Raw genomic sequence first — 25,766 nt, 5'->3', positions numbered from 1 at the left:
ACTGTAGTCAAAGTAGAAATGTCACCGTTTATGTCATTTAGGCATGTATGAGCAAACAGTACTTTTCTATGTGTCAACACAGTTAGGGGGGGTCATTTTTTTTAAGTACTGCTGGATTATGCTGGGAAAAATTAAATCACAGCCCCAAATCTGTTCCAAAACTCTCAATGTCTCCTCATCACTTGCACAAGATTGTGATCCTTTTTTTTTGTATCATCTGCATCACACACACACACACAACTTGAGAAAATAAATTTGCAATTCATGAAGTATCCTTTGTTTCTTGGAGGAAACCAAATATGCAGCATCTACTGCATGAAAGCCAACCATCAGTGCTTCAAGTGAAATTATTTGCTGCTTTTCTTACTTTTCCCATAGAATGCCCTTTAGCAACAAATTTGTGCTTTACCGGTGCAGCTTGCCACACATGTTGGAAGTCATTTTATCACTTTTCAGATCAGGAATCAGATTTACAAACCCTTCCAGGTTGCCTTTCTGTGTGTGGTGTTTTCAGCACAAACTGAGAAACAGTTGTTCTGCTTCAACTGCAGCTATATATCTCTACATGATAGCATCACACCAGATAGATGTATCCATTGATTTGGTGGCGGCATCAGAATAAAGTATTGTGCTTCTGTGTTATTTGAAGCACTTCAGTAACACTTTCTTTCATTTAATTAACTTTTTTTTTTTTATCTTTATGCCACAAATGCATAGAGTACAGTTCTGCATTTATATAATGGACTGCAAGTCTTATACCTTTTCAGTTACATGTCTGCTGAGAAAAGGGAACATTTTCTCTGAAAATAGCTCTACTCAGTTATTTGCTTAATACATGTACTAAATGCCCTTGACATGACTGTAAATGTCTTTTTGCAGTGTTCAGTGTGCATAGTGTGTAGTAAATAGCATCAAAAATCACATTGATTTTTAGATTGTATAGAATTTGTTGATTGCTTTCTTCTAGCGCAAATTTTAGTGCAATGGGATGTGTTAAAATTACATGTTAATCTCTTTTTTCTTATAGAAGACTTCAGGAAAGACATTTTGAAAAGAACTGGCTTTTTGACTTCAACTTGGCAGTGGCTGAAATTCAGGTACAGTACATGCATACTTCAAGCCTGTTGGAATACTTGCACCATGACTCCTTTTAAACGTACAAGAAATAGCAATTTCTGCATCATTTAAAATTAGTGGGCTTTATTATTAAAGTACATTGAGATTATGATAAAATATTTTCATACAAAACCATGTTTGAGAAAGATTAATCTGCAGAGGGAAACTGTCTTTGGCTTTTCTGTGATATCAGTATTTTAGTTTACAGACTTCAAGGCTTTATTTTGGGTTTGCACCTAATTCAAAGAGTTTCTAATTTTAAGCAATTATTTCCTATGGCGTATATTTGTTGTGCTTTTATTTGGTAGAGGTACATCATTCCTCACCAAACAATTATTTAATGTATTGTTTAGCAGATAAAATTCATATCTAGTATGAAAAGGCACAATTGTAAAAGGCTGTAATTGGCAACACTGCACAGGTGTTTTAAAGAATAAGAAAATATTGAAGAATTTTTTATAATTGGACACTTGCATCTTTCATATTCAAGGACAGATTACTTATTATGCACAATTATCATATAATTTACATATTATCGCACTGCACAGATCCTCGTCTGATTTTTTTATTCCATCAAGACTGAAGTTACAAGAGTGATCTGGCAAGCAAAAGACTAATTCATATAGAAAAAAAGCCTACAATTTGGCATGCATCATGGAAAAAAAAAAAAAAAGATAGTACGACACTGGATGAATGCCAGTTCTTAAATAGGATGAATAAGTTATGAGCTTTCCCAGCTGAGGTCATGACATGAATGGAAAAAGGATTTTCATTTCTTGAGGGACAATGGTGATTAGCAGTCCATGCAAGTTAAGCAACATGTAAGTGTGCCATATTGAGCATGGATGTTCTTGACAGCAGCGTTTCATCTGCATCTTCTTTCTGCTTTAAGCCTATCTCAGGGGTATCTCTTGAATTTCAGTACATTTTCTGTTCGGTGTTCTAGAAGCAGGTTCACTTAGATTTATCCCTTGCATTCTTTGCAGCATTGCAAGGAAAGAAGTGATTGGACCAAGCTAGGAGCTTTGTATGTTAGTGCGAGAACTAGATGTGAACATTTTGGTGACCTTCAGAAATTGTCTCTGTGTATTGCTGAAATACTAACCAGAGATTTTGAGTCAGCCAGACCAGGAGTTCCTTTCTGTGATTTTGCTGATGCAGGTAAAATTAGAATGCATTAAATGCTTTTTGTTCATTCCCTGGTTTTTGTAGAGTTTTTAAAAGAGGTCAAAAACTAAATTAATCTACTGTTTTCTGAATATTAGTTAATTTTATAATATATGTTACAATATTCAGAATTTTTTGAGTTGCAAATACAAGCAGCTAAAGTTCTCAATAGAAGTCATTTTCTAGTAGTACTATAATCCCCAAAGTGCTCACACTTAGAAGTCAGAGAGAGTTTGGAAAGAACAACATTTGAGCTTCATGAAATCAAGAAGAGAAACCAAAATTAGTGGTCTTCTAGAAAATGTCCAATTCTCAGGACAAAGGCAAACACATTTAAGTGTTGTCTTGTGAAGTCTCACAATCTTAATAACATATTTGTATATTTCAAAACACATTGAACAGGGTTACAGCAAGTGTATCATTTGTACCTTTATTTTTTTAGTCATTTGGATTTTCAGAATTATTTCCTTTTCTAAATAAGAATTTCTGCAAGGGCTGGGTCTGGAAAACATCTTCTAGCTTTTTAAAAGTTCCAGCAGGTTTTCTTACGTCTTTCCTCCTTGTGTCCCTTCATTTCATATCTGTATCATTCTTCCTAGTATGTTTGCAGAAAAATGAGGCTCAGTGAAGTGTCAGTGGGATTAAAGCTTTTTATAATGGCTGACTCAGATCTATTTTTCAACCTGTATTAACTACTGAAACATGATTAATATTTATTCCAAATATATGATGTGACCTTTCTGACCACAGACTTTCATATTATAAAAGTTATCACAGCTTCAAGTAGTGACACAGACAGAAAATTTTGGTGGGGGTTGGAACTTAGAGTATGTTCAGACTGATAGGTAGAAACGTTTTGAATATTCTCCCCCAATTTATTTATGTATTTAGTTGCAAATTACATACATCTACTGTTGCACTAGATATATATTAAGTACATCATAAAACATACACAAAATAGAAATCAAAAAGATAAGCTAAAGATGAAATAAACTCTACTTTTAAACTATTTTTTCTTAATGGTGCAAAAGTATTTTCTTCCCACATCTGAATGGGTTGTTGTGCTCACAGCTCACTTTGGATACCACGGCTGTACAATGCCAACAGTGCTTCCAAAGTGGTTGTATAATATGATTGAAAACTTCTAATTACTCAGTTCTGTAGTTTCTGACATTTCGTCATGGTGCCAGAAAATGCAAAGTTTCCTTTACAAATAATGATGTTGCTAAATTACGTGATTATATATCAAAGCGTTTTATGGATAAATTATGAGTATTATGGAATAGTGTCTGAATAAAGAACAGTTATTTACCCTACTTCTGGTGTTAAAACTTAGAAAGTTACTGCTTGTAATGAAAAATATTTCAGAAAGCATATTAAATATTTTCACAATGACCATGTTTTTCAAATGTGTAATTTCTTCCAAACTGCATTTACATGTAAAATTATTTTTTTTGTTTTGCTTTGTAGTAATAAAAAATTCACAACATAATGAAGCAGACAGAGATTACATTGGAAGGACTGGGATAAGTGTAATGTATTCTTATCACAAAGTACTGCAGTGGAAAAAGGTATATGGGACCATAAGAACTTGACTGGAAGAAAAAGAATGAGTTATTTCTTTTTTAGATGTTACACTGTTTTTCTCTAGTTGAATAACTGGATATGCCACATTCCTCCTCACCATCTTAGTACTTATTCATTGTCCAGCTGGATCAAAGCATTTTATTGTGCATTTCTGAGCAGTCATCTTCTATGAGACCCATCATAACCGTCTTGCTACCTAGAAACTTTATTTTTCAGGTTCAGATTTTGACTTTTCTGAGCTAAGGATGAATCTGGATTAGGCAAGGTTTCCCATCACTTTCTTCCATGTGGCAAGACTGCTGTATTCTGAGACTTTCCGACTCAAGGAGTATTTACAGAAGTTTCAGTGGGCCCAACAGGCAGCTCACCAAGATCCTCAAAGAGCCTTGTAGACAACCTATGCTGACGTTATAGGAGTGTGAACGAGTCTGTGCTCTGATTTATCAGAACTGGCAGATCCCAGGTTGATCTCTGCTTCAGGGATCACAGAATCACTAGGTTGGAAAAGACCCACAGGATCATCAAGTCCAAACATTCCCATCAATCACTAAACCATGCCCCTCAGCACCTCATCCACCCGTCCTTTAAACAGCTCCAGGGAAAGTGACTCAACCACCTCCCTGGGCAGCCTGTTCCAGTGCCCAATGACCCTTTCCGTGAAAAAATTTTTTCCTGATGTCAAGCCTGAACCTCCTCTGGTGGAGCTTGAGGCCATTTCCTCTTGTCCTGTCCCCTGTCACTTGGGAGAAGAGGCCAGCTCCCTCCTCTCCACAACCTCCTTTCAGGTAGTTGTAGAGAGCAATGAGGTCTCCCCTCAGCCTCCTTTTCTCCAGGCTAAACAACCCCAGCTCCCTCAGCCGATCCTTGTAAGACTTGTTCTCCAGCCCCTTCATCAGCTTTACGGCTCTTCTCTGGATGAACCAGAACTGTCATTCTTACATCTCTCCAACCAGTTTCAGATCCCTACCGCTGTGGTTATGGGCTAGTATCTGCTTGATCCCATATCTTCTTTCTTCCAAAAAGTGATCCAGAAAATAAGATAGTGATGGATTTACTCTTCCTGCTATTCCCAAAGTAATTTTGGCTTTAGGACATGCCCTGTGCCATTTTATGAATATATTGGACTGCCTAAAGCTGTAGATGTGCTTTCCAGGTCAGTTTCCCTTCATGAACATCAAACCTGTACATAGTTTTTGATGCTTGGTGGCTCTTGGGAGTAAAATACGTATGCTCCTTGACCCTGAAGAGAATCTTCTTTGTAAGAGCTAAGGAAAATTGATAAAATAGATGTACTTCGAAAAAAACTTGCAGATTTGAATGGTGTATAGGTCTTCCATGGAGACAGCTCTTCAAGCAACACTAGACTACTTTCTGGGTATTTACTTGTAGAGAATCCTGCAACATTAATGCTTTTTTGGCAATTTGTTCATCCACTTCGTAGTTCAACTATTTCCTATCTTGGATGACTTGGCTTTCATTTATTTTTACTCAACTTTTTTATACTTCAGAGGACTGGCCAGAGGTCCTTGTCCAAATAAGGATTTCATTCCACAACTGCTTTTTGATTGGGTGCCTTTCCATTATAGATTTTTTTGTGCTTATAGCTGCATGCTTTCCTTTTTTTTCTATAAAGATGCACTTATTAGTAGCCCTGCTTTATCTTAGAAGAATGGAATAGATGTAGATCCTCCTTAATTTTGTGGTTTGTCTCTGGTTTACACTTATATTTCAAGCTTCTGTTTTGCTGTCAAAGTCTCACCTGAGTCTGGTATGTACTTTCCCTTCAACAGCATACGTCTACAGTTGAGTGGGTTCTTTACACCTTAAAGAGTAACTGCAATGATGTCTTTAGTATTCTTTTATGGGTTATGCTGAGATAAACCATTGCAGATACCATAGGCCTTTAAAAGTTTACAATTTTCAGCATATGCCAATCTGCAGTGTGGACATGTGCATAAAGCATTTTCAAAACATGAGCTTCTTAAAGTAGGCTTCGTTTTCTCTCAACTTTTCTGTTCTAAACTTCCCTTTCCCTCTACCTCCACGACCCTCCTTCTGCCACCACGATGTGTGCGCACATGTGGCCATGATTTTTCATAATCCACCTCCTCATTGATGCACACCCACTAAGCAAGAGCTGGGAGGTGCCTGGCCTGGAGTTTCATCAGTCTTGCTTGACCAGCATGGTGCAGACAGACAGGATAAGTCCTGAATCCTGCCTGCTCTTACCTTGCTGAGGACGTTAATTTCTTCTCCAACCATGACTTCATCATCTTTTTTAGATTGGTCAGATCTTAATTATCTTTGAGGCTGCTATCTTTCTTCCATCTTTGACTTAAAAGCCCAACCAAAAAGTTGTTAAGAGGAAGCTTCTGTAGGAAACCGGTCTAAATATCAACCTAGAATATGATGACAATGTTATTAGTTGTTACACTGTTGGCCAGATAGGCCTTACTTTTTCCAGCTTACTGGTTGCGGGATACCACTGTAGCTGTTTTCTTTGGCTTAGGCTGGAGCAGTTATTTCAGTTTAACAATTATGCGTCTGCTGCAAAATGAAAACTGCATGATCTTAGAATTTTATAGGTTGCATAGTGAAAGGAATAAAAAGAGTAAAACTACTGATATACTAAAGCAAGCAAATACAAATTAATTACGAAGTATATAAAAATTCTTTGTAGGAACATGATATAGTAGAAATAATGTTATGGTGAATAGTGTGATGGGAACTGTTCAACCGTGGGTTGTTAGGGGGTTTTGCCTACACAATCAAAACCCCTTCACTATTCATTAGAAATTTTACTATGCTTTTTTTTTTTTCCAACTCAGTTTGGATAACTAAACTGATGCCTATAAATCTATATCACCAAATTAAGTCTGCTTTATATTGTGTAAATGTACTGTTTGCTGATATCCTTGCTTTCTCTGACCTTCCTCCTTTCTCTTCTCCCTCTTATGCTAGGGAAGGAAGGTTTTGGATAAATTGCATAAGCTACAGATTAATTTTACAGTCTTGAAAGGACTTACAGGTGTAGAGAGGTTAGCATCGAGATGTGACATTGTTAATAAAGCTGCAGATATTTTTCTTAAAACTGGCAGTTTGGATGGAGCAACATGGGTACTGAGAGGTATGCTTGTCTTCTAAATAATTGAGTTCTGACTTAAACCTGAACATTCCCCTTCTATGACAGATTTCAGATAAAAGTTACAAGCTGATCCGTGTTGTTAAATAAAATTAATAACACTGGAACAAAAAAAGATAAAATGTGACCCGTCTTACTCAGTAGTATTATTCTCAATATGTATAAGAAATATTATGACCAATACCTTTCTTTTTCAGAAAAGTTTTCACAGTAGTCTGCCATCAACAGCATTCTGCTCAATCTGCCTGTGTAGATTTCCTTTGAGTCAGGTGACATTCAGTGCCAAAAAAAAAGCTCACGCTTGTGTCAATGCAGTGGTTCTTTACCCTTCACATTATCCGCATTTAGTAAAACAACTTTGGAATAGTACCATATTTCTGTATAGAAGCATAGTTGAAAAGGGCCCACAAGGATTATCGAGTCCAGCTCCTGTCTCTGCACAGGACAACCCCAACATTCACACCATGTGTCTGAGGGCGTTGTCCAAGCACTTCTTGGATATTGTCAGGCTTGGCTCCATGACTGCTTCCCTGGGGAGCTGTTCCAGTGCTCCACCACCCTCTGGGTGAAGAATTTCCTAATTTCCTTTTCCTAATATCCAACCTAAACCTCTCCTGGCATATCTTCCTGTCTAAGTAAAGGCCTGTCACTCTGACCTCTGTGCTTCTGTTATGGTGCAGATCATCTTGAGTGCCAACATGCAGCATGTACAGGATAACCAGGTGATCAGGCCCAGTCAGCACAGGTTTAGGAAAGGCAGGTCCTGCTTAATCAACCTGATCTCTTTTTCTGACAAAGTGACCTGTTTTAGTGAATGAAGGAAAGCCTGTGGATGTTGTTTACCTAAGTTTAGTAAAGCCTTTGACACCATTTCCCACAGAATTTTCCTGAAAAATGTGGCGGCTCATGGCTTGGACAGGTGTACCCATCTCTGGGAAAAAGACTGGCTGGATGGTTGAACCCAAAGAGTTGTGGTGCACGGAGTTAAATCCAGTTACTGACCAGTCACAAGCAGTGTAACTCAGGGCTCAGTGTTGGGGCCATTTCTGTTGATTATCAATGATCTGGATGAGGGGATCGAGTGCTCCCTTAGTAAGTTTGCAGATGGCACCAAGTTCAGCTGCAGTGCTGATCTGCTTGAAGAGCAGGCTGGACCTATGAGTTGAGAACAGCTGTATGGGTTTCAGCAAGACCAAGCGCTGGGTCCTGCGCTAGGGCCACAACAACCCCATGCAATGCTGCAAGCTTGGGAATTAATGACTGGAAAGCTGCCTGGTGGAAAAGGATCTGGGGGTGCTGGTCAACAGCCAGCTGAACATGACACAGCAGCATGTCCAGGTGGCCAAGGCAACCAATGGCATCCTGGCTTGTATCAGACATAGTGTGGCCAGCAGGACCAGGGGAGTGATTGTGCTTCTGTACTCAGCACTGGTGAGGCTGTGGCTCAAATCCTGTGTTCAGTTTTGAGCCTCTTGGTACAGGAAAAACATTGAGGTACTGGAGCGTGTCCAGAGAAGGGCAAGGAAGCTGGTGACAGTTCTGGAGCACAGGTCTTGCGAGAGGCAGCTGAAGGAACTGGGATTGTTTAGGCTGGAACAAAGGGGTTGAGAGGCGACCTTACCACTCTACAACTACCTTAAAGGAGGTTGTAGCAAGGTGGGTGATGGTCTCTTCTCCCAAGAGATAATAGTAACCAATAGGATGAGAGGAAATGGCCTCAAGCTGTGCCATAGAAAGTTCAGGCTGAATATTAGGAAACAATACTTCACTGAAAGGATTGTTGGGCACTGGAACAGGCTGTACGGGGAAATGGTGGAGTCACCATCCCTGTTTAAAAGATGAGTATTGTGGTGCTTAGGGACATGGTTTGCTGTTTGGCTTGGGAGTGCTATGTTTATGGTTGGACTCAATGATCTTAAAGGCCTTTTCCAACCTAATTGATTATGTGATTCTATTTATATACACACGTGTATTTATATATGCTGCCAACAGTCCATTTTACTACCATGTTATTTACAGGAACACATTATTTACAATATGAAGTTTCAGAGAGTTCATGTGAGAAGTATTGGTAATAAGGAATGAATTATTAACAACGAGAATTGCATTTTCTATGAAATATTTGTTTTCTGCTATAATTTACAGTATATTCTTAGCGGCCAAAAGTCTCAGCGTGTGGCAGTTTCAGTTCACAGTAATAACACTGCACTGTTATTTGCCACAGAGTCAGAGTGGACCACAAATTCACCTTTGTGGCCCTGTGATAAAGTGGACATCCTCAATCGACATAAGCTGTTATGCACACTAGTGAATGAATACTTGAGGAAGAGCTCATACAGGCAGGCATTTGAAGTTCTGCAGAACTTACCGGGTTTTCACAATCATTCTGGTAAGTAAAGGAAAAGGTACTGTGTTAAGAGCTAGAAATTTAACAGATTATTCCATACGGTTGTTTTTGTTGGTATTCCAGCTAAAATTTGTTGAAAAAGTAAGGTGGTTTAGAGAAGCCCTTTTTTTTTTTCCAGAGTGTAGTGCTAGTTATAATATGTATTCTACTCTGCAGGTCTTGCCGCACGCACACTCATGTACGTACATGCACACACACAGTTTATACATCTATCCTCTTTTCACAATTGGCTCTACGCAGGGGAACAGGAAAAACACTACATTTTTTAAGGATTGAACATGGTCTATACAGTAAGATTAAACAGGGATATCATTGGGCAATACATTTTACCTTAACTTCAGATAATGCACTGGGTTTTTTTATAACTGAGCTGGCTAACCAAGGCTTCTTCTGAAAAACATGTTAAGAACCAAGTGCTCTTTTGGGCTTAATTTATCTGACAAATTCTGGATGTGTACTTAAAGATTAAATGCGTAATTAGTTAGGCTCCACTGCAGAAACCTCAGCTAATTCCCGTTTACATCTTAGTCGTATTGCCAGTGTGTGATTTTAGGATGTGTTAGAAGAGAGCTTAGTTGCAAGACCATCTACTTGGAGAATCCTAAAAGGATCTAGCCCTTCAAGGCACAAGATGGATACAAGGCTACTTAGTCCTGCCAAGAAAGGGACAGCTGAGAGGAAGTGGACAGTTCCTGGAGTGTGTGGAAGACAACTTCCTCACACAACTGGTGAAAGAGCTGACAAGGGAAGGTGCCCTCCTGGACCTGCTGTTTGTGAACCGAGAAGGCCTTGTGGGGGATGTGACAGCTGGAGGACGCCTGGGGCAAAGCGATCATGAGATGGTAGAATTCACAGTTCTAGGTGAGGGGAGGAAAGGGGGTAGCAGAATGGCCACCTTGAAATTCCAGAGAGCAGACTTTGGACTGTTCCAAAGGCTAGTTGATAAAGTCCTGTGGGAGACAGTCCTTAAGGGCAAGGGAGCCCAAGAGGGCTACATAGTCCTCAAGAAGGAAATCCTGTCAGCGCAGGAGCCAGCTGTCCCCATGTGCCAGAAAATGAGCTGGCAGGCAAAAAAACAAACAGCTTGGTTAAGCGGGGAGATATGGGGCGGACATAAAAAAGAAGAGGAATGTCTGTGAACTTTGGAAGAAGGTACAGGCATCTTGGGTGGATTACAGGGAAGAAGTGAGATCATGCAGAGGAAATATCAGGAGGGCTAAAGCCCAACTAGAGCTCAAACTGGCCAATTCAGTGAAAGGTAATAAAAAATCTTTCTGTAAATACATTAATAGTAAAAGGAGGACCAGGGACAATATCCAGTCTTTATTAGATGCAAAAGGAACAACTGTGACAAAGTATGAGGACAAAACTGAGGTACCTAATGCCTTCTTTGCCTCAGTCTTAAATAGTAAGGAAAGTTGTTCCCTGTATGTACATTCCCAGGAGCTTGAGGAGCAGAACAAAGCTCCCGTAATCCAAGAGGACGTGGTTAGAGACTTGCTTGGCCAATTAGACACATACATTTCTATGGGGCCAGATGGGATCCACCCAAGAGTATTGAGAGAGCTGGCGGATGTGCTTGCCAAACCCCTTTCCATCATCTTCCAACAGTCCTGGAAGAATGGGGAGGTTCCACTTGACTGGAGGCTGGCTGATGTTGTATCCATTTACAAGAAGGGTCAGAGGGAGAATCCAGGAAGCTACAGGCCTGTCAATCTGACCTCAGTGCCAGGGAAAGTCATGGAACAGGTGATCTTGAGTGCTATCATGAAGCACATGCAAGAGAACCGGGTGATCAGGCCCAGTCAACACGGGTTCACAAAAGGCAGGTCTTGCCAGACTAACCTGATTGCCTTCTATGACAAAGTGACTCGGCTACTGGACGAGGGAAAGGCTGTGGATGTAGTCTTCTTGGACTTCAGTAAAGCCTCTGACACGGTTTCTCACAGCGTTCTGCTTGAGAAACTGTCAGCCTCTGGGCTGGACAGGCGCACACTCTCCTGGGTGGAAAACTGGCTGGCTGGCCGGGCCCAGAGAGTGGTGGGAAATGGTGTGAAATTCAGCTGGTGGCCAGTTGCAAGTGGGGTTCCCCAGGGCTCAGTGCTGGGCCCAGCCCTGTTCAATGTCTTTATCAATGACCTGGATGAAGGCATTGAGTGCACTCTTAGCAAGCTTGTGGATGACACTAAGCTGGGTGGAAATGTCGATCTGCTGGAGGGCAGGGAGGCTCTGCAAAGGGATCTGAACAGGCTGGACCGCTGGGCAGAGTCCAATGGCATGAGGTACAACAAGGGCAAATGCCGGGTCCTGCACTTGGGGCACAACAACCCTGTGCAGTGCTACAGACTAGGAGAAGTCTGTCTAGAAAGCTGCCTGGAGGAGAGGGACCTGGGGGTGTTGGTTGACAGCGACTGAACATGAGCCAGCAGTGTGCCCAGGTGGCCAAGAAGGCCAATGGCATCTTGGCTTGTATCAGAAACGGCGTGACCAGCAGGTCCAGGGAGGTTATTCTCCCTCTGTACTCGGCACTGGTGAGACCGCTCCTTGAATCCTGTGTTCATTTCTGGGCCCCTCACCACAAGAAGCATGTTGAGGCTCTGGAGCGAGTCCAGAGAAGAGCAAGAAAACTGGAGAGCAGGTCTTATGAGGAGGGGCTGAGAGAGCTGGGGTTGTTTAGCCTGGAGAAGAGAAGGCTGAGGGGAGACATTATTGCTCTCTACAACTACCTGAAAGGAAGTTGTATGGAGGAGGGTGCTGGCCTCTTCTCCCAAGCGTCAAGGGACAGTACAAGGGGGAATGGCCTTGAGGTGCACCAGGGGAGGTTCAGTGTAGATGTCAGAAAGAGATTTTTCATGGAAAGGGTCATCGGGCACTGGAACAGGCTGCCTGGGGAGGCGGTTGAGTCGCCATCCCTGGAGGTGTTTAAAATACAGGTAGATGAGGTGCTCAGGGACATGGTTTAGTGGCAGATAGGAAGGGTTGGACTAGATGATCCAAGAGGTCTTTTCCAAGCTGGTGATGCTATGATTCAGAGTAACAGTAGGAGAACCTGAAGCACCAAGGTGATTCTATTGGTGCAAATTTTAAGTCTGAGAGATCAGGTAAAGTTTGTATCTGTAGGCTGGGCAAGTGAATGTTTTTTTATCTGATCTTGGGTTTTTTGGAAGCAAATTATTATTTGGACCTTAACACTTCCTGTTCACAACGTGAATGAACTATTTAAGTGAAAAGACCTTTGAGAATATAGCATTAAGTTATCTCAGCCTTGTTCCATTTTGCTGATAGAAGTAAGAGTCCTGATTTAGGTATTGATTGAGAAGCGATTCTTCGATTAGATTGCATTTGACTTAATTTGGTAGTTAATACTCTTATTTTGTTTCAGATACTGTAGATGTTTCTCAGTACAGCTGCCTTTTTAACAAGCTGATAAATGCTTGTTTTGAGAGCAAGAACCTTGGGGTCCCATCTTCTGCCGTAGACTTCATGCTTTCAAAAAACATAGCTATTGATTTTTTTTTACTTAGAGGATTAATCACAGCTTTGGGAAGAAGTTCTTTGTGGTCTAAAGCTAGGACCTACTACAAAAGTAAGTTGCTTCTTAAACAGTATCCTTCCCTGATGTTCTTTGGATAACATAAGCTCCTAACAGTTCAGTATGTTAGGGAGAAATTGGTAAGAGTTTACTTTGTTAGAAGAAAATAGTATGTTCTGTATGACTATTGGGAATTTACTTGTAACCAAAGTATTTATTGGGAAACACTGACAATTGAAAACAGTAATCAATGCATACTACCTTGCATGAAGTTAATATAATTCTGATAAAATTAATTTTTTATGTTCCGTTTCAGAATTTTAAAAACATAAACACTGAAATGGTAAAACATTATGTTCACTTTTTCATCTGGGCCAATTAGATTTCTTTATACTTCTGTTTAGAGTTGTGGTGGTAAAATTATTAACCTTTATTTAGAGGTATGGCTAAGAAATTTATCCTAACTAAAGAAAATTCCTTTCAACTAAAAGCTAACAGTCTGTGCTTGTTTTCAGCTCCCCACTTCTGAGCTAAGGTGGTGTTGGGTGTATCGCTCTGATAGGGTCCACCAAGTATCCATCCTTCAGGGATCACTTGGCAGAAGATAGGGGAGCAAAGGGAGATATGCCGTTCAAATGTCCTCTCACTGTGATCATAGTTAATAAAGCTTCTGTCTGACCTGTCCTAAATTATACTTCTATTATTACATATTTGGAGTCCCCAGATTTCTGACAGAGATTTTTATTCACTGCTGATAATATTCATTGATAAAAATAACATTTTACAGCTGTGACTATTATAAGGGAATGCTGTTTGCTGAGTTCTCAAATCAGGTCACTTCACAGGTGAAACAGTAAAATCCATTAAGAGTTTGGGGGTTTGGTTTTTTTCATGTTCTTAGCCGCATACCAGAGAAAACAGATGTGTGTTCAGTATTGGTAATCCTAATTTCTTACGTTTCTGCATTTACTCTCAGGTGCTTTATCACTGGGTTGCTACCCACGACCACAGGGAAATTTATATCACAAACTTTTGATGATTCCGTCTCACATGTCTGAAGTTGAGATGCTTCTGGCCATTGAAATATTTCTTGTTTCAAATGCCAGTGTTATTCAAAGTCCAATGGCTGCTAATCAGACCCTTCAAATAGTGCTGAAAAGGTTTGTTGTCACATCTGTGCTGTTTTGTTGTATTTATCCATGTAATCATGTAATTAATGAGAGATCTTTTTTTTTCCATTGGCTGGGAACGAGAATGCTTGGTTTTAAACTTGTTTCTAATTACTTTTTCTAAACTGTTTATATAACAGTAAATGTTGAGAGGGTGTTTATATTACTTCTACATGTGTAACAGGGAAGTATTTGTTCCTGAGAGACATTGGCCTGTGTGCCCTAACAGAACATGTCTACTAAGTGTGGCTTGTATTTTCAAAACCAGCATATCTTGGTGTACAGATTCTTGCATTGCAGTTAAGCAGCGGGGTGGAAAGGCACGGTCAAAACATTAGTCCTTTCAAAAAGCAACTTTAGCATTCTTGGCTGTTTTTTTGGGAAAGCGCATGAAGCCATTTTACTTGATTCTTTTTACAGGGAATATCTCAATATTAAATTTGTTAGATTTTTCTCCCCCTTTCTGTGAGACTTAATGCCTTCAGATGAAAGTGTTCCGTTGCTTTTTCTTTTTGTCTATAAACCACCAGCCACTGTCATTAGCTTATACCTATCCTTTATTTTCCAAGACCCCATTTTCTCTGAGATTGACTGGCTCAGCATTAAAATCTGAAACTGCATAGAAAAGCTGCATTTGTTAAGAAGGGTGAACAGGGGCATCTCAAACTTGAGGACTCTGTCTCCCTTCCCCTCTTCCTTTCCCAAGGACTACATCTCTTGATTTTGTTCTTTTGATAAATCAGAAGTTTATTGTCTCTCGTTTTCATGGGTAAGCTATTATACCTCTGCTTGTTTGCCCAAAAAGTTCAGTTCTTGCAAAAATGTAGGCACATCACTTAGGCACACTCTTATTCCAGAAGTGTTACATGACTAAAATGAGTAATCCTTTGGATTCAACCATGTATGTGAATTCTTGTTATATCCAGTTCATTAAATAGTTTACATTCTTTTACTGAATTTTCCAGGCCAGAGTCGAACATTTCTTTATGAAACATGCGGTGAATGTTACTGTAAATTATATTTTTTAATTCTTCAGAATCATCAGCTAAAATTTGTCTAAAAATTAACAAAATCTATTACAAGTGAGGTGAAGACAAGGCTTTATTTTAATGTTTTTGTAATCTTATTTCCAGTATAAAGTGTCAGGCAAGTGACACAGGGTCTGTATGGTACCTAATTTTGTATTTACGAAAATTCACTTACAGATGTGAAGATCAGAGAGTTCAGAATAACAGTGACTATCAAACAGCAGTGGAGAGACTGATCCTGGCTGCTCGTTTATCTGATCCAAAGCTTTTTCTTAAGCATATGACAGTGAATGTTAATACGGATGAAGTTTTCAGCTTGGAGCTTGCATCTGCTCTAAAATGGCTTCAGGAGAACATGAAGTGGGCTGGGAAGGTCTGGCTGTTTCAGTAGTCATTAAAGAGTAAAAACTTCCAGGGTTTAGTGGTTGAAGCAATCATTGTTGAAAGTAATAGAAAGTAATAGAAGTAGTTCCCACAGTGTTCCAACTGTGCCTTACTGATTTACAGGAAGCCTTCAAACTCAAGTTGTGTTTTTAAATACTTACATTGATGATAATGCAGATAGTAGCACAGAAGGAGTATTTTTTTTCCCTGATGATACAGATTGTCACACTGGCTTATATAGATGTTTTGTAATGGCATCATTAGACAACAAGGAAGCTACAGCCTCCAAACCTACATTCTCCTTTTTTACAGAGATTTAGCATTAACTGTTAAATCTTCTCCTAGCAGGTGTGTTAAGAGCATTGACTGAGTGTATCTGCTATTCTGGAGTGAGACGTTTTCCATGTTGCTTCATAGTCTGTAAAAGTAATACACATTTCCTTTTGTCTTCCTCACCATATCTTGTGAGGACATTGTCCCATCTGTGTGCCCCTTAGATCTTAATTTCCTTGTTTCAAAAACCCAGTAAAAAGTACTGAGAATAAAATAACTTCAGAATCACTTGAGACTTGCCTGATTTAGGATATCTTTGTTCACAGGACTGAGAGAGTCTACACAAGTTGCTTACAGCTGAAGTTTTACTTGTGTCTTACTTTTGTATGGCTTCATATTTGTCTATGTGCATACTTCCACTGAAAAGGAAAACTTGTTTTCTCCCTTGAGAAGGAAGTGGGTTTGCCCATTTTTTTTTAGTTTCTACCAGCTGCATGATGAGATGCAGGCTTCTAGCCAGATGTTTCGAGCATTTCTGGTTCTTGAGGAATTCTTTTTTCCATCTACAAATCCTGATTCAGATTTGGAGCATGAATTGCTTAAGTCAAATTCATCTACTGGTCTGCAGCCTGAGTAAAAAGAACCAAACATTTCATATCAGACAACTCTCATGCCAAACCAACAGGACTTGTGTCATAGTTGATACTTGCCTGAGCTCCCTATGGCTGCAGTGTTAGTTTAAGTTTCCAGTGCCAGCCTTCACAAACATGCCAGTAATACAGCTCTTTCAGTTCTGTTTCATCTACTTTAGAGATTTTTGTGCTGAAAATCTGCGCTCTCTTGAGTATAGAAGTCCATGGGGTTTCTAAGGCTGTTCCGTCATAAGTGAGATCAAGATGGTGGCATAAGCCCTCAAAGTCTGAAAAATCTTTCCCTCCTCTGGGGCAGCACTAGTCTTTTCCGAGTGCTAGCAGCACCACTACAGGTGTTGTGTGCACCTCTGAGTCATGAAAGCCATCACGAGCTTAGTGCTGAACAGTTGTGGAGGGGTTTGGAGTGGTGTGAGTGTCTTTTTGTTTGGAGGGGTTTTCACTCTAGTCTTGAGGTTTAAGCCATTAATCTGATGTCATTACTCTGATGGACAGTTGTTAGATTCCTGACCCTCTTCAATACCACTGCTTATCCAGTCTGTCTGGGAGTTGCTACTGGAAGAGACAGGATTGAATCTGATGACTGCCAAGATCACTGCCTTCATCCTGTGCCAACTGTATAGAAAAATGCAGGGATAAAGGCTCTTGTGTTTTAATAGAGTATCATTCTTCTGTAGGGATCTCATCTGCTTTTCTTCTAAAAAATGGTAGATTCACTACTAACAATCAGATGGCATTTCTTTAAAAGTCCATTATCTTAGAAATTCTCTCGAACAGTTGGCACTAGTTCAAAGAGACTTTGGGTTCTACCACTTGGTATTCATGCAGACGGTTCTGCCCTTTCTAAGGCTATCCACCTGGTCACATCCAGTAGCATTCTGCTGCTTTTGTTTCCTGGTAGCTGAAAGACTGGATAAGAAGTGATCAGGTTTCACACAAGGGGTCTAAACTGATGTTCTTCCAGCCATTCCCGCATTAGTGGCCAGAGCAATTTTGGAAGGTTCAACAAACTAAAACAGGCAGTGAGAAACTAAGTCATTTTTGCTAATTACTTTTTGTAAGATCTTTTGTAGCTTAATCTCCCTTGGAATTAGACAGAGGCTATCTGAACCTCAGCAAAATCCCACATTTCTATAAGCGGTACCAGATGTGGCTAATACCGTGTTTGAGAGATGCAGAAAGACGAAATTCTCATCATAATCTGTATGGCTTCAAAGCTTGGGATGTTCTAGAGACGGCATTATTTTTTCCATTATAAGCAACCTTGAATTTTCACTTAGATCATCCCCATGAAGAAAAATCCCAGTGTTGCTCTATTTTTCAGAGAGAGGTTAATCATTGACCTTCTAGCTTAACTTGGAACTGTTTAGTGCAGTGCTTCGGCTCCATCTCTTGAATATTATCTTCAGCTGAGAGGATGCAATCTCAGCTGTGTTTTATAATAACAAGCAAAGCAGCCTCCCCACAACATTGCTTAGAAGTTTTGTTACAACTGCTACATCTGGTGTTTCTGTCAATACAGCATTTCTCCCTATCATCGTGATAAACCAGTTGGCAATTTAAGCAACTTTATTGTTAAGTCCTGTATTTCACATTTTTGTTCTATCTGGGTCCCACCTCTAGTCCTTTATGTGTGTATCAAACTGCCAGAAAGGTTTCTTGAGCAACATTTTCAGTACAATTTTGGTGACGGCAATTCCATGGGCTAAACAGGACAAAACTCCAGTGTGGAATGGAAACAAGCCTGGAAAGATGAAAAAACATTTGATGGAATAAGATTAAGTACAACAGAGACAATACAGTTTTGCAGAGACAGCCACTCAGTAGGCAATATCCATATTTTTGCCTTTCCCCGGATATAAATTAGTAATGAGTCATAGCTGAATAATCAGCTACTACTTATACTACTACTAAGTAGTACCTGAAAGAACTTCTGTGTTTGAGATTAAGCAACTCATTTGATACATTTTATTTCCCATATGAAAAAATAGATATATGTTTACCTGTTTGCAGACAGAGACAGAAAAATGCAAAAAAACTGTGGTCACTAGCTGGGTCCAGACAGCACTGCGCTCCTTCAGTATGTTGTTACATGTATAAGAAGTTCCCTTTGTGAAAACCTTTCTTCAATTTTCACTCATTTCACGGTATGGTTTTGGAAAGGTTACTTTTGTTAGGTATGGACAGTTTCTTATAACTAAAATAGTACGATGTTTGAAAGACTTGCCACAATTCTGTTTCAAAGCATTTATAGTTTTGAGAGTTTCTTAATTCACGTCAGGGATGGAAGTGAGAAGCTGGAAGGAGAAGCCAGATAGTTTTACAATGTTTTATAAAGTATATAGAGCAACTGAGGGGTGGATGGGATCATTTTGGAGGAGTTGTTAAGATGTTAATAAATGCTTTTTATTCTTCATATGAAGTATCCAAAATATCTGTGAGTCAGTGTTGTTAAATTATTTAATTCTGTTCGGATCCCTGTAATTACTGTTCTTAGGTGTGCAGGAGGAGAGACAAATGGCAAAGCAGACGTGGAGAGTTTCATGTCTCCTAACTACTACAGGAATCTAGAGTATGATATGCTGCATGAGAAAGTTAAGAATGTGTGAAATCAGTCAGATCGTGCAGTTTTTCAGCACGCCATAACACATAATTTAGCAAATGCTCATGAATAAATCGGGCTGAAACTCCCAGCTGTGGACATGGCCAGCTTCCAGTTTTAACTACAGACCTGAGTGGAGACTCCAGCGAGGCCTGTGGGCTGTGCTCAATTCACTGAAGAACTAATGGATGTTAGCGAGAGTTTCATATGAGGAGAAATAGGAAAATTAAATGTCCCTAGTGTAGTAATCAAACTTGAATTACCAAAATCTTAATGCCATACTCCTCAGCTTAGTAAAATACAACCACATTAAAAGCAATTACTACGTCATATTTTTTGTGCTTTCACATTCTCCAGATGCATCTTTGTGGAGGTTTTTTGGCAAATCCCAGGTCTACATGTTTCAGTCGTAACCCCTCCTCCATAACTTTTCTAAAATGACTAGAATGATGAATATATAAAAAAATGAATGCTGACATTGTTGGCCTCAGAGCTTCTGTGCTGTTGTGTTTGATGGAACTGGAGAAACCGATGCCACTTTTTGACCACCTGCAGAGTGGTTCTAGCACTTCTGGTTCTTCAGGAATTCTTTTTTTTAATCTGCAAATCCTGAATCAGATTCAGGACAAGAGCAGAAACAAAGGAATAAGGAGAAAATGGCTCATTTGCTGCTTGTAGCAACTTTATTGTGATGCTTAAAATTCTCCTTCTGTTAGGGAACAAGAGGTAGTCAAAATACAAACTTTTTCAGGTGTTAGTTTTATCTGTTATAAAACAAGCTTTCCATTCAGAAATGAATGTGCCACTCTTGCTGAGCCAGTGGGATGTATCCTGAGAACTGATGGGGAATAAAGTCTCAATGCTACTCCCACAGAATACTGTGGTGATACTCAGAAGCAGTAAATGTTGAGACCTTTAGAGAAAAAGCAGGAATTCATTCCTGTGCTCAGGAAGCAGGGTGGGTGGGTTGCTCTGGTTCTGTTTGCAAATAGGTACCTAACACAATGGAGCTGGTATCTGGAACTGTCACTGGCCAGTTACCTCTCCTAGTTTGTTTTATTCCTCATAGAGTTAAAAGAAATCTTAGGTGAAATGAACAGCACGCTTTTCTGTTGAATCAATTAAATTTATTTTCCCATCTGCATAATTATGCAACCGATTTGCTTACATAACTGATGGCTCCTATCAGGAGGCAGAAAATGTGCTGCACATTATGGAAATTATGCAAATCCCCCAAGGGCTGTGAGAGTGTTAACTTGATTTAAAGCTTCACTGAACTACAGAGAGTTCCTAAACCTTGTCAGTCCTCTTTTTAACCTTTCCTGCCAGCAAATGCAAGAGATGGTATGCAAATAACCCCAATCCCTAACGGTTGATCTCCCTTTGTTCTGAAATTCGTCAGCAATAGACATCTTTTATTCTGAGGTTGCATGTCTCTGCATCAGCTGCTGCTTGACACCAGCTACCTTGGAAGAAAAATAGATGTCAAAATGTACATTGAGCATTAGTAATCACAGAAAAACAGCTTTTGCTTTTCCCCTTGGGACTGCTGAGCGCACAGTTGGTTCTTTGCCCATTTGGTGTTTTCCTTCTGCAGAGCAAAGGAAAGGTCAAGGCCAGGTGAGTACTTGGATAACCCCCTCCCTCCTCTAGGCAAAAAAGAACAGTGATTTCTTGTTTCAGGGATTTCCCTGCTCTGTCCCTGAGTAACAACTGTGGACTATTCTACTAGTGGAAGCGGTGGTCACGGAAAGAGAATGGGATGGCTTCCCTGCAGCTTGTGCTCACGGGCTTCTGGGAGATGGCTGCAATACCACCATTCAGCTTCACAGGATCATAGAATCGTAGAATGGTTTGGGTTGGAAGGGACCATGAAGGTCATCTAGTCCAACCCCTTGCAGTGAGCACAGACATCTACTATGTTAGGTTGCTCAGAGCCTCATCCAACCTGACCTTGAACTTTTCCAGGGATGGGGCACCTACCGCCTCTCTGGGTAATCTGTTCCAGTGTTTCACCACTCTTTTTATACTCTCGTGTATAAAATGTCTGCTTAATAGCTAGGGTAAAGCTCTCCTCTTTTAGTTTAAAACCCATTACATCTTGTCCTGTTGCTACAGGCTCTGCTAAAAAGTTTTTCCCCATATTTCTTACAAGCTTCCTCTAAGTACTGAAAGGCCACAATAAGGTCTCCAAGCTGAACCCCAACTCTCTTAGCCTCTTCACAGGGGAGGTGCTCCAGCCCTCTGATCATTTCCATGGCCCTTCTCTGGACCTGCTCCAACAGGTCCATGTCCTCCCTGTCCTTGATACTGAAAATGTCAACAAATAAAGCTCTCTAAGACTCTGGAGTTTTAGAAAGCAAGCATCCTTTATCAGGCCTGGGCAACATGCAGGCATTATCTCCATCAATCATGTGCAGCAAGACAAAGGTTAGTTACGGAATGTATTTCCCACCTACATGCATATGTATACATTTTCCCAGAAATCTTACACATACTCTATTATGGACAGGATGTCATCCAGAGGGGCCTGGACAGGCTGGAGCAGTGAGCCTGTGTGAACATCATGAGGTTCAACAGGGCTAAGTGCAAGGTCCTACACCTGGGTCGGGGCAATCCCCATTTTCAGTACAGGATGGGGGATGATGTGATTGAGAGCTGCCCTGCAGAAAAAACACTTGGGGGTGCTGGTTGATGAGAAGCTTGACGTGAGCCAGCAGTGTGGGCTCGCAGCCCAGAAGGCCAACTGTATCCTGGGCTGCATCAAAAGAAGTGTGGCCAGCAGGTCAAGGGAGGTGATTCTGCCCCTCTATTCCTCTCTTGTGAGACCCCATCTGGAGTATTGTGTCCAGTTCTGGAATCCCCAACATAACAAGGATATGGAATGGTTGAAATGAGTCCCGAAAAGGGCCACAAAGATCATCTAACAGCTGGAGCACTTCTGCTACAAGGACAGACTGAGAGAGTTGGGGTTGTTCAGCCTGAAGAAGACTCCAAGGAGATGTTATAGCAGCCTCCCAGTACCTGAAGGGGCTACAAGAAAGCTGGGGAGGGACTGATTACAAAGGCATGGAGCGATAGGAGGAGGGGGGATGGCTTTAAGTTGCAAGAGAGAAGATTTAGATTAGCCATTAGGAAGAAATTCTTCATAGTGACAGTGGTGAGACATTGGAACAGGTTGCCCAGGGAAGCTGTGGCTGCCCCATCCCTGGAGGTGTCCAAGGCCAGGCTGGATGGAGCCTGGTCTGGTGGGAGGTGTCCCTGCCCATGGCAGTGGGGTTGGAACTGGATGATCCTTAAGGTCCGTTTCAACACAAACCATTCTATGACTCTATAATTACTTTCCAAGGTCTAATTTTAATGTTGTGAAACTTCGCAACAGCCAAAACTCTTGTTAATTCGAGCTGGCTCCAGCTCTCTACTTGACCTTGCTTTTGAGGTTAGTAAGGATTCCAAACAGAGGCGATTACAGAAGAAGAGACATCTGTTTAGCACAAATCGTTCCTCACACAATGCGTTATCATTTTCAAGGACAGGACAGTGTCTGAGAAACACCATTTTAAGGGAAACATGCTATCAGAGAAAAAAAAAACACAGCACCAAAGGGACATTCCAGCTTCATAAACCACAACTGCTTAGACGAAACGTAACAGTACTTCAGCTTAAATCAAAATATTCCACGTCGAAATACTCCACACATCGTACGGCGCTGAGAGTTCCGGGTGGGGGCTCCGAGCAGAGGGGCAGAGCCCCCTCCTCGCCCAGCTGCCCCCGAAGCTTAGCGGGCTGCGAGCGCCCATAGGCGGCTCGTGCCCAGCTTCTCACCTTTCCCCGGAGGAGCAGCAGCAACCCCCCCAGCCCGAAATCAGGGCGTTTAACCGTAACCCTCAGGGCAGCTCTGCTCGCAGCCGCCATTTTGGCGCCGGGGGTTCCCGAGCGCCCCTGCGCGGCGCGGGGGCTCCTGGCCACGCCCCCTCTTCCCCTTTGGCCACGCCCCCGGCGGGGATCCCCGCGCGCGCCGCCCCCTCCCCTCCCCTCCCCGAGCCTGCGGGGCCGGCGGCGGGGGCGGCCGCGGCGGGAGATGGGGGCGCGGGGCCGGCGCGCGCGGGCGGCCGGGGAGGTAAGCGGGGCCGCGCGCTACTCCGCGGGGGAGGGGGGGGGAGGGGGAGCGCGGGGGGGAGGCCGAGGGGACGGGGAAGAGTAGGGGAAAGGAAAAGGGAAGGGGGGAGGAAAGGGAGGAGGAGGGGAAAGGAAAAGGGAAGGGGAAGGGGGAAGGGAAGGGAAAAGGGAAGGGAAAAGGGAAGGGAAGGGAAAAGGGAAGGGAAGGGAAAATGGAAGAGAAGGGAAGGGGGGAGGAAAGGGAAGGGGAAGGGAAGGGAAAAGAAAGGGGAAGGGAAATAGAATAGGAATGGAAAAGGATAGGGAAAGGGGTGGAAAGGGATAGGGAAAGGGGTGGAAAGGGGTAGGGAAAGGGGTGGAAAGGGGTAGGGAAAGGGGTGGAAAGGGGTAGGGAAAGGAAAGGGATAGGGAAAGGAGTGGAAAGGGATAGAGAAAGGGGTAGAAGGGGATAGGGAAAGGGGTGGAAGGGGATAGGGAAAGGGGTGGAAAGGGATAGGGAAAGGGGTGGAAAGGGATAGGGAAAGGGGTGGAAAGGGATAGGGAAAGGGTGGAAAGGGATAGGGAAAGGGGTGGAAAGGGGTAGGGAAAGGGGTGGAAAGGGGTGAAAAGGGGTAGGGAAAGAAATGGAAAGGGATAGGGAAAGAAATGGAAAGGGATAGGGTGGGAGGGGGCTGCGCAGGCCGGGCTGTGTCGCTGCCCCTGCTGAGAGACACACGGGGCTCCTCCAGTAGCGAATTTGTGTCCCCCTACCCTGCACAGGCTTCCTTGGAGGAAGCAGTGCGGCTGCCCCCGTGCCGCTGCTCTCCAGCACCCGAACCTGGAGGCACCCATGTCCCCGACGCACCCACGTCCTGTGCCACTCGAGGCACCTGCAACTCTGAGGCACCCACGCCCCAGAACACTCCAGGCATCTACTTCTCTTGAAGCACCCATGCCACTTGAGGCACCTGCTTCCCTCCGGCACCCCCGGCCCTCGGCACCCTAGGCATCCACACCACTTGAAGCATCCACATCCCCGAGGCACCCGCGTCACTCGAGGCACCCACGACCCCAAGCCACCTGCCTGTGTGCAGCGTAGAGCGGGGCGGGGGGGTCAGTGTCGGCACACCGGGTGCCCGGGTGTTGGATGCCGGGTTTAGCTTTAGGGAGAGGGATGAGGCCGATACCTCACGTCCCTGACAGCCGTGTGGACGCGTGGCTGTCGGCAAGAGCCATGTCCTTGCGCTGAGTGAATATTAAACCGATCCAGCGGGGCTCTGTGTTAAACAGTTAAACCTGGCAGCGACTGCATCGCCACGGCTTGTGTTCTGTCAAGTGGCGAGACAAACCAGTTCCACCAACGCCTGTTTGCTGAGTGTTCTTATCCTGCTTGTTTCCATGCGGTTTTCTTTCCTCAGGGCCCAGCGCAGGCAAACAGCTGAAACGGGTAATACCACTTCCAGGGGTGAGGCAGGGGCATGCAGGGTCCTCTGTCCAAAGGCAAAGCGACTGCAACATCGTTAATGCTTTATTTTGTGTTAGCAAGGCTATCGGGGAGGTGAGGTGAGATGTGGTGAGATTGTAGGTGAAGTTTACCCAAATCCAGGAGGTTTTATTTTTTAGCGAAGCGATGTAACAGTTCCTAAGCAGTCAATACAGCATTTAAAGCAAGAAACAATGATGCTTTTGTCCAGTTATATAAAGTGTCGCTACAGATTAGTGAGGTTCTTGGTTTTTTTCCATCCTCTGTCCAAATCCCTGAAGCTAAAATTACAAAGAGATAAACTTGTTTTGTTAGCAGACAGCTTGTTAGTATATTTAAGTTAGTTTATAATTAGGACTGTTGTTAGGAACACTCAAAATGAAATTACTATTGTCTTGCCCACGTAGCTGAAAATGAGAAGGCAAAAATTATCAAGTATTTTGGGGATATTTTAGTTCAGCTTGGTTTTCTTCTCACTATTTGCTTCTTAAAATATTTGCTACACAATTTATATTCTTAGTTATATGTATTTGTATGAGTAAGATGCATTTGTAAAACTTGGAAGCGTTTTGCTAAGTAGTCAGAGAAACTGACCTGCTGTGATGGAACAGGGATAGTATTTCTCTGATAACTCCTCATCCCCGGTGCTTTAAAACAGAGTGCTTAGTGGGAACATGTTGTTTTGAAACACATGAGCAAGTCCAGAGAAGAGCAACAAAGCTGGTGAGGGGGCTGGCGAGCAGGTCTTACGAGGAGGGGCTGAGAGAGCTGGGGGTGTTTAGCCTGGAGAAGAGGAGGCTGAGGGGAGACCTCATTGCTCTCTACAACTACCTGAAAGGAGGTTGCGGAGAGGAGGGAGCTGGCCTCTTCTCCCTAGTGACAAGGGACAGGACGAGAGGGAATGGCCTCAAGCTCCGCCAGGGGAGGTTTAGGCTGGACATTAGAAAGAAATTTTTCACAGAAAGGGTCATTGGGCACTGGAAGAGGCTGCCCAGGGAGGTGGTTGAGTCACCTTCCCTGGAGGTGTTTAAGGCACGGGTGGACGAGGTGCTAAGGGGCATGGTTTAGTGTTTGATAGGAATGGTTGGACTCGATGATCTGGTGGGTCTCTTCCAAGCTGGTCATTCT

General features: G+C 42.3%; 1 protein-coding gene across 1 annotated transcript in view; it reads left to right on the top strand.

Moving 5' to 3' along the window:
* TOPAZ1 (testis and ovary specific TOPAZ 1) overlaps positions 1 to 15,859 on the top strand; it is a 43,357-nt gene extending 27,498 nt beyond the window's left edge. Inside the window, 8 exon segments of the mRNA XM_069860100.1 lie at positions 1,031 to 1,097; positions 2,103 to 2,277; positions 3,754 to 3,854; positions 6,832 to 6,997; positions 9,237 to 9,401; positions 12,802 to 13,005; positions 13,928 to 14,111; positions 15,326 to 15,859. Coding sequence (XP_069716201.1) covers positions 1,031 to 1,097; positions 2,103 to 2,277; positions 3,754 to 3,854; positions 6,832 to 6,997; positions 9,237 to 9,401; positions 12,802 to 13,005; positions 13,928 to 14,111; positions 15,326 to 15,539 — 1,276 coding nt within the window. The 3' untranslated portion in view covers positions 15,540 to 15,859.
* The last annotated feature ends 9,907 nt before the right edge of the window (positions 15,860 to 25,766 follow it).

Source organism: Phaenicophaeus curvirostris, chromosome 6, assembly GCF_032191515.1.
Source record: "Phaenicophaeus curvirostris isolate KB17595 chromosome 6, BPBGC_Pcur_1.0, whole genome shotgun sequence".
Lineage (NCBI taxonomy): Eukaryota > Metazoa > Chordata > Aves > Cuculiformes > Cuculidae > Phaenicophaeus > Phaenicophaeus curvirostris.
This window is presented reverse-complemented; position numbering and strand designations above follow the sequence as displayed.